The sequence below is a fragment of the Pieris rapae genome, chromosome 2 (genome assembly GCF_905147795.1).
Source record: "Pieris rapae chromosome 2, ilPieRapa1.1, whole genome shotgun sequence".
NCBI lineage: Eukaryota > Metazoa > Arthropoda > Insecta > Lepidoptera > Pieridae > Pieris > Pieris rapae.
Window position 1 is genome coordinate 2,952,726 of NC_059510.1, and position 10,084 is coordinate 2,962,809.

General features: G+C 31.4%; 1 protein-coding gene across 1 annotated transcript; it reads right to left on the reverse strand.

Moving 5' to 3' along the window:
* Window positions 1–2,138: 2,138 nt before the first annotated feature.
* LOC110995316 lies at window positions 2,139–8,366 on the reverse strand. The gene is made up of 6 exons (XM_022262420.2): window positions 8,267–8,366; window positions 7,408–7,447; window positions 6,851–6,990; window positions 5,256–5,345; window positions 3,392–3,498; window positions 2,139–2,991 (listed from the first exon to the last, which is right to left on the reverse strand). The coding sequence occupies exons 1-6, from the start codon at window positions 8,285–8,287 to the stop codon at window positions 2,802–2,804; spliced, it is 588 nt and encodes a 195-aa protein (XP_022118112.2). The 5' UTR covers window positions 8,288–8,366; the 3' UTR covers window positions 2,139–2,801.
* Window positions 8,367–10,084: the final 1,718 nt, after the last annotated feature.

Below are 10,084 nucleotides of genomic sequence, written 5' to 3' on the forward strand. Positions count from 1 at the left end.
ATTTGGAATTGACATATATATATATAGTGTATTGAAATGTTATAATTTGAGGGGTAAGTAGGGGGCGTCCATACAAGTCTATACCCAAGTTTGTGGGGTTAGGCACCCTTGTCCCCCGTCCGTCTTATAAAAAGGGGTGAAACATATGTTTGGCCCTTGTAAAATTTCAATGGACTAATAGGAATGTGTCGGACTGTCTTCACTATAAATGACTATCGTGTGTCAAAATTTAACACGTTTTTGTCTGACATTGAAATCATATTCATGCATCAGAAGGATTCAAGCTGTGATTTTGGCAAGAGGAGGTCACATTCGTTATTAGGTTTTTGCCTTTGTAATTTTATTAAAAAAACTAAAATAATCGTCTTGTCTTAATTGTCGACCAATTATTATTTGGCCGTGTACCGCTTTTAAAGAATTCATTATAAAATTGGCAGAATTAACTTTTACATGTATTAATTTTTCACGATTATAAGTATACAGACTAAATCAGTCAATTTATTTTCGTTTTATTAACTGAAATCGACCTTAGAACGTAAACATTTTTAGGTTCCTTTTTTATATAGAAATGCCCTTAGTGCCCTTTAGCGAATGTACGTATGATAATTATATAGCGTGTGTATATACATGTAAGAGTCAACAATAGTAGTAACAAGGAGATTGTAGAAGAGAATAATCAGTGAACAGTGAGGCGCAGAAAGTTTATAATAATAATTCGTATGTTTGCCTAATTTAAAAAAAATCGCACAAAAATCATTTAGATTTCTGAATCTGTTTCGTGATTTGTTTACCTAATGGAAGAGATACTTATTGTTGAATTCATAGAAATCCTATCAAAACTTTATATATATCAACTTTTAATTCGGCTTAAATAGCTTACATGAACCACAATTCTGACGTCATTATTAATTAAAGCAAAGTTATGGTTGATTCACAATTTAAACGATTTAATTATTAGCATTGCGGTTTCTGGTCATGAGCAAGTATTTCTCAGAAAATTTATTGTTTTCTCTTTTAGACGTCAATGGCGAGCGTCTGGCGGGAAATAAACTAATTGAAATGTAAATAAATGAATTGTTGTTTAAACTGTAGTCGAGAGTGGGGTTATAGATACAAACAAGCAGAAACGGGCAAAGTTATAAATGCTTTAAACCATATACAAAAACAGCAGATAAATTAATTAATGTATGAATAGTCCAACTGATGACATGTCACGACCCTTTTGCAGAATACATCGGTTTAAGCATCGGGCCAGTGCGACATGCAACTACAATAAATAATATCTATGAACAAACATCACATCTATGTACGAACTTGAGGAGAAAGCAAACGTGACTTTAGCAAAATATACGTTCCCCCAGTTACAATGACGTACTCCGAAAACAGAATGTACCGGGCGTATCTTTGTGAACGGATTGTTCAGCAACCTCAAACGAGAAATAAAAAAGCAGTCTGCGGCGATACCAGGCGGTTAGGCATCCCATGTAATGTAGTCCTAGAAGATTAAAGAACATATAATATCTCTTAGTAAAATCTCTTCTAAAAGATCCTTAACATAGACCTTTTACCTGTAAAATTACCTCTGTAATAAAAAAAACGTGTGGTACTCGGGGAATGCCGCGGTTGCATAGGCTTTTTTATCTTATTTATTTATGCAGTATTTTTTTCTTTGATATTAAATCAATCTTACACTCTGTCACTCTACCAGACTCAGACGCCAACAGGCCTATATAGTATGTCTTACTCTAACGCATATCGGCCGCACCTAAATTACGTCATTGTGTGTCAGGTTTTTTTCGTTACAGAATTTCTTGATTCGGACGCCGCGCTCAAAGCCCGCGATAAATTCTATGCAATAGCTTAAATATTTTAATACGTAATAAATACGATATACAATATACATAGTGTACTTTTGTTGTTATATTATTATCTACGATTCTTTTTTACGTGAGTAATATAATACCATCGTTACCTATTGTTATTTATAAATAGAATAGCAATTCTATAAATAACGATAGTTTTCTTATGAATGGGCGTGTTTTGTAACTTTTTTGCATTTCATCTCCAATTTAGCGTAATTGTAACTAACTTAAATCATGGCTACTCGGAGTAAACTTAAATCTAAAATAAATAACTGATCAGTTTTTAATATTTTTATTGTAAAATCTTTTGACTAGTTTTAATTTACCAACGTAAATCGAACCTTATAATTAACAGATTTAAACAGTTAGCACTAAATGGCTTATTAACTGCGTGGGTGCGCATAATCGTCTAGGTGATTACGTAATTTTAATAGATTCAATTCGCGGAATATAAAATTTTATTTTATAATATTTTTTATCAACTGCAAAACACACATTATAGTTAGTAAAAAAACAAACATAAATAAGGTTAATATAAAATAATGTCGACGTATAATACTTTTAATTAATACTAGAACGTGCTTTTCCTATAGACAAAATATTTTGCGACAGGTTTGACCCGTTCGCTCGAAGCATTGTATTAAAAACCGAGCTGTCAAAAAACATTATCGGATAGATGTTCATTTGTTTTATATGGCATTTACATTAGCTCACGCTTGGTCACGTGGTATTCTCAAATACAAATTCGATAAACTTCTGTGTAAAAAAACAAGCATTTAATTTTTTCATAATAACCAAAATCACTGTCGGACTATGACGCAACAATATTGTCAGTATAAAACAACAATTGGTCTCAATGCCTATCCAAAGAGAACCGCTCTTTGTCACCGGCTCTACAATTCAAAAACACAGCGTTTATTGTCTATGATATTTTCGCCTTTACAGGCTTGTCAGTGGCTTCGATTTATAATGACAAGAGCAGCACACGGGCAACTCTGCCTCGATCTCTTCTGGTGCATGTCCCGGTTTTTCCACCAACACCTTCCAAACATTGTACTTTTGAAAGCAAAAGGTTGAGTAGGAGTCCTGTAATTCCTCTAGATTGCTGAAACATGACGCTTCCGTATTTCTAAAACAATTGAAGGTATTAATAAAAACACTTTAATCCCTCGTAAACTAATCATTTGGTTTAACTAGAATTTGATGCCATTAGGAAAATTAGTATGACTTTTTCAATTTGGGTTTAAAAGTTACATACACTAAATATTCTAAAAGAAAATGGTAAGGAAGCGGAGATGGATGAATAGACAAGATAGAGACTCAGAGAGGATTTGGTTTGCAATCCAAAGTGGTAAGTAAGGCAAAGTCTACTCTACTAGAAGACTGAAGACTGGGGGATTATGGTGGTATAATTCGTCGGCCATTTCATATATTCATAATATTATTAATATCGATTAAAGTACGATATCTAGTTTTTAAAAGAAAAACTTAAAAAACAAGTTTCTTAAATTTCAAAGAAATGAACTTACTGGCAAATCTCCAAGCGAACACTCTGTATATAATCGTGTTCAGACGCCTGTATCACATTGCGCCATTCATTACCACGCTTCTCACGCACCTTATACAGGGGGTCATACTGAAATAATTATAGAAAAAGATTGATTAAAAAATTGTATAAGATCTTGGAAAATATTCATTGATTTCGATTCTGTGGAATGTGTAATGTTAAAACTGTCCATGTCACAGGTTAATTTGTGATCTAAACGAGTATTTGGTTTTTTAAGTTAAAATGCAACATATAAAATATATATATATATGCCCAATCTGACTTCCCTCGGACAAAGAAAAAAAGCTGGGTAAGCCGCAGAGCCGGAAAATACTAAATCGCTTAAATATAAGTTTTGGGCCGTGGGGTTCAAGTGCCAGTAGAAGATTTAAGTTGGTGCCTGGTACATAGCAGCGGTGATCAAAGAGTTGGTGCTTTCGTTGCTCAACAAATAAGTATCGCAATATAGCGAGGAAATCCTTCCAGCGGAAGGCCACAGTGACCAAACTTTTTAAATTTGTTTTAATTTTCTTTAAATGCATTTTTTAATTGTTTTCATTATTACTATGTAGGTTAAGAAAATTATAAAAACTTATATTTAATTGTTGTAATAATTTATAAACATATTAACTTAAATAAGTATAAAAAAACCTAAAAAACTTAAAAAAAATACGCTTTAAGATATAGGTTCTTCCGCGAAATAAAACTTCTTAATCAGCAGAATTTTTTTTAACTTGTAATATCGATATACGACGCTTGATTTAATATAAAATTTAAGATAAAAATTACCATAAAAAATTATAAATATTAAACTTTGACGCGTTGATTATTCATTTAAGTATTCGTTAAATGTTAAAGGTATTATAAGATTTCCTTAACAAAGTATTTTAATCGTCCGGTTATGTCTATATAACTAAGGTATACCTATGATATTATAGATATAGAAAACGAGTTTGCGACCTTGTCATTACCATTTCCGCGTTGTGCATTAAATTAATTTTAATTTAAGTTTCATAATAATAAAATCCGCGGAAGATAATGCAGTGACCCCAATTTAATTTATGTATCGTAATTAATAATTTGTTACTATATTAGTCAAATACATAAAAGTTTTTTATTGAGAATATTTTTCAAATGTTTTGTGATATTTAAAAAAATATAATAATGATACAAATAAATATGAATTTCTTCAAGAGATTACTACCGTTTCATCTGATTTAATTTAAGATCCTTGCGTCCACTCCATCGCATGTCGGGAAGCGGACTCTGCTGTAACCGCATCCGGCCTAAGGCGATTGTTGGTGACGCGTTGGGGTTTTAGTTGCACAAAAGCGAGGCCTACAAAATTCTCCCGCACTAAGTAGTCGCGCCGCGGAAGACTATGCGCAATGCATATGAAAATACGCGTTTACTTGACCATTTTTTCTCGCGGAGACATAAACTATAATAATTCTTTAGATAATCAACGATTTGTATGTGCTGTTTATCAACAGCTTCGGAAATATTTTAAAACTTATACTTATTTTAAGTGTAAATTGTGAATTATTTTAGAACAAATTTACGACAAAAAATATTTAGTAATGATTTTTTTTTTAAAAAAGCAAGACATGTTTTAGAACTTTTAAATTTTACGTAACTTTTACCGTTTATAAAAAGCTCTCATATGGTATATTATTTGTTGTTAAAGCAATATGCTCGTAATAAAGCCATGTTCCGTTTTCATCTATCTAAAAAAGTATCTATCTATCTATAAAGAAAGAAGATTTTTTTTATTGAGACAACGTTCACTCGAGTCCAAACAAAACAAACATTTGCAATATAAGCACGATAGTATAGGATTTACTTACAGTTATTTTCGTTTCGCAATCGTCATCAAATTCTCCTCGCGTATTAATAGTAACTGGTGATAAGACTAGCTTTGGTTGTGGGACAGGTTTCTGAAAATAATTAAATAATATTTTTAGTAATCTATTTATTCGAATAAAATAAGATTTTCTGTAGAATATTTTACGGTTAAATTCATTCACAGACATACCTTGTCTGTGAATTGTGGATTTATAAAAAACGGGCGTATTGGGATAATCAACCGCCAAGTTTGCGGGTGCAAACCGCTTCGTGAATCCTTAGCGAAAGCCGTCTAAAAAGCTTTTTGTGCTAAAATTGTAATACATAGTTTGTTTATATTTAAATTGAAAATAAATCGCTTTTCATACTAATGTACTTGAAGCTTTATTCTAACGTCATGATGCATTTCTGATGGAAAGTTAAGTTAGAAACGACATGCAAATAATGTCATGTCTCGCTTCCAGAACTTTCACGTACTGTCTATCAATTTTCGCAAGCTTAGAAAGTTTTATATTATTTAAAATGTATTAAGTAAATTGCTAAATGGTCAAATACAGAATAGTAACCTCTTACAGAGGTTTTCTCGTCCTTTACTCATCAAGGTTTAAAATGAGCAGAATTTTCCAAAATTCTGTCTGCAAAAACCAACCTAGGAGGTCAGGCACCTCTCTTTCGAATTCTTCGTGAATTTAACGGATCAAACAGAACAGGTGATCAATTCCAAACAAAGCATTGTTAAGTGCCTATCTCATACGTTATCCGCTGTTTTGTTAGTATTTTTATTTTATTATTTATTTATTTCTATGGTATTTTTAATTTTTGTAACCTTTACCAAAATTGTCATATTAGAAAAAGAGCTTGTAACATATACCTTAGATAGCGTTTTATTGATCAAGTAAACTTCAATTATTAAACAAATAAAATGGATTTTTTTATTTCAATAAATAAAATAAAATATATACATATATATAAATATAATTTATATAAATTGGACAATCGCTGCACAAACGAAATCATAATCTATACTAATTTATAGAAAGGACAGATGTGTACCTTTAACTGAATAAACCTAATTAAATAAATACATTCTAATAAAGTATATCAAATAAATCATCAAGTAGATTATGTAAATAAATTTCTACGTACGAATTATAAGACAGTCTATTATCTATACATACAATACAAGCTTTCTTTTATTTGTCCGCAACACAGTAAAATCTGTGGAGCCGCTGTTTTAACTTATTTGTCTAAATTCTAATTTATAGTAAATACTGTTACTAATTCTTTTTTTCTACATGATTTCAGAGATACAAGAAGCTAGTTTTTCAAGCTAGGACAGCAAGCTTTTAATGTCCTGGCTTGCTGACCTGGCTTGAAACATGCTGGTTATTTTTACATATGCTAGGATTATTTTAAGCTAGTACTATTGCAGTGATTGAGGTGACCACACGTGTAAATTGAGATGAATGCGAAAAAAACACTATTCGACTGAATTAGTTACTTCAAAAATCGTGCCAATTCGCACTAGAAGAAGAGTTACCAAAACTATGTCTGTCCCTGTCTTTCAGGCATGAATAGCAGAAATTGTTCTACTTACATAATATTTGAACATTTCATTGAACTCCTTAAATGGATAATTTTTCGGTGGTATTGTGCAATAGGTGAGATTTCTACATGGTTCTGGTACATCATCATCAATGTGCTCCGGAAACTTTATAGCACTTAACTTAGCCATATCTGTAAACATATTTGAGGTATGAGTTCAACTGAAATTCACTTCAATTGTCTGTCAAACTCTTGGTCTTATTGCTGTTTTCAGGTATTTTTTAATTGCAATAACAATGAATCGTTGTTATAATTAGGTATATACACAAATAGTTGAAATTTTGAAGACTAATTATAATAATTTTTCAGTATAATCAAATTCAAGGTATTGAATATAAGATCCAACCCAACACTTTTTTCTGAAGTCTTAGTGTGAGGCCCCCTCATTTGTAGAGGCCCCAGGGCTGGGCTGAATTTAGGGGAGAGAAACTGGGGTTTCCCTCTCGGCCCCGTTCGTACTCAAAATTTATCAAGTCGATTCTAAGACTAGTATGTTTAACTGAATTACTAAATTCTTCATTTTATAATATTATTATAAATACTACTTACTGCTAGGTGAGGCATTGATAATAGCGCAACCGGTCGCAATCTGAAAAAGATATAAAATCTTTATATACTTCTGTATAATATTAAACTATTATGTACCTATATTGTATTGTTGTTTCTACATCATAATTATATACTGAGAAGAGCACGTCATCGAGTAAAAAAAATCTGCAACATGTGCGAACCATATTTTAGTACTCAAGAGGGCAATCATACATTTTTATACTCATACTGTTGTTATAATTATCGTATTTTGTTCGCATAATTGCTTTGAATTTGTTTTTAATTGTCTTTAGTAAGTCTAGTTAACCAATTGAACGTTTAATAAAGAGTAATTGGTTACTGTAGTCATTTCTAAACAAAAAAGTTTCGATAAATAAGTTAGTATCAGAATTCTTATTAATTTATTTGTTAACAAACAAATACATCACATTAATAAAAACAAAATATAAAGAGACAGTTATAGATGCATCCCAACAGAAACTGTGTTCACAGAAATATAATAATTATATAAAATCAAATATATATGAATGAACGATTGAATACGGCTGTTAGAGTTTAGACTTGCCTTCGAAAGATATACTTAGGTATGTTTAAAAAATGGTAGCAATAGATGATATGTATTTATTAAAGAATTGTCATTCCTAATTTGTAAGCAACACTAAAATATTTTTTTTTACTAAAGCTATTAAGTAAATGCAGATGTTACGAATAATACCAGACACTTTTCATCAATAAAACACATCGTATCTTGTTTAAACCAGTGAACGATTTTTAAAAGAGCGGAAATAACAGAGCAACGATATTATGCCGGTTCATGGACGATATATCAGACGCACAATACACTCATTAAAACACTTACCAAAATAAGACAGAGCTGCATTGTTGTAAATATTTACACTAAAACGCCGGTTAGCTCTTTAGTTGTACGTAAACGAGAACGCGCGACGACGTCTGACTGCTAACTGAATCGGTAAAACGTGATAGATAATTATATTACGGGAGAGTATCTTGAGTGTTGGATAAATTAATGCTCCATTAGATAGATAAACCGCTATGATGTGAAAAAACCGTAGACTTTATAGACTAGTATAAATAAGCCTTTACTAAATTTGATTCAACATACAACAATTGTATTGCAACTACTTTAACAAATAAAGTTTCAATACGAATTCTGTTAGTTTTTTAAACCAGTAAGCGTGACCAATGACTGATTAATTTCAAACGTGGATAATAATCAGTTATAAACGTGTTTCTAATAAATTTTTCTACTAAATTAGTTAAATATATTTCTTTGTTTCTTCTTCTTCTTCAGTCTTCCCACCACGATTGGTCGCCGCGGGAAGATCAGATCACCGCGTTTTTCTTACAAAAAACTATATATATAGCATCGCTCAAAAAAAAAAGATAGAGAACAGTGAAAAGGGATAGAGGTGGCCTTTGCCAAGAGGCTCACCGAACTCCGAGATATACTGGAGTGAAAATATATTACAGTTCAAATATATCAAGTGACTGAGTTTCGGAATTAAAAGGCTATATTATTATTATTATTTCTTTGTTTACGTTGCTCGAGATACTACTCCTAGATCCTACTGATAGGCTTTTCGTAAACTCTGCCATCTTTTATTCCTTTCCATAAAATTTGACATGCTCTAAAAGATTACGCATGATTTAATTAAGTAACAATGTGTCTAGTCAATTACATTTTAGAAGGCAATGTTTAATATTTAAAAGAGTGAGTTTGAAATGGCATACCAAGCGATTATCCGGACAAGTGAGTGTTGAACTTTACAGTAAAACGATTGCTAGTCGCTTTGCGTATTTGTTATTGTCTTATGTCTAAAGGAAACCCGTGAATTTGAGTCAGATTTTAGTTACGTCACAATTCAATTGAACCCTGTGTCTACATTTCCCTAATGAAATACGTAATACTATTACTTAATAAGGAAAGCTTGGCGCAAACGCGGTTAATATTTGACCATACACAAGATTGGTTGTATTTCTAGGAACATAATGTAATTTTAGACTTTGGGACTATCTACAGACACAGAACATGATTTTTTTATTAGTAAGATTAATATTTGAGGGTTTTGCTTACATCAAAAATAATGGTATCGCAAAAATGAAGTAAAAAGGTTATTTCTATCACATTTGCTTCGAAGTTTCATAAAGGAGTATTTTTTTCTTACGTTTATATATTAACCTGTTTTATTAGCCAACACTAAAATGTAATGCTATGCACTGTAGAGCATACGTCTGTGAAATGAATTCCTGTAAATTGCGTTCATAAACACCATCATTACAATAAAGATAATTATTTACGACGCATTGTCACAAAATAGTTTTGTAAGAAATACTACAATTCCATCCAAATGTCACAAATTGAACTCTATTAGATTGTCCATAAAGGTTACAATCATATCTTAGGCAATTTTCCTAACATGCTACGCACTGATTCCACGAAAGATTGCTTTAAGTTGTAACGATATTGTTATAATGTTCTAGAGTTCTTTACAGAATTTACCTAAAGGCGCCTATTTTTATATTATATATAGAATTTATTAAGAACATTCTAGTAAATCTTCATTTCATCAATGACGTGGAATTCATGTTAGTGTATAGCCATGTCCTGACATGATGAGGATGACATATGTGGTAATTAAAAAAAATAATAGGGAAA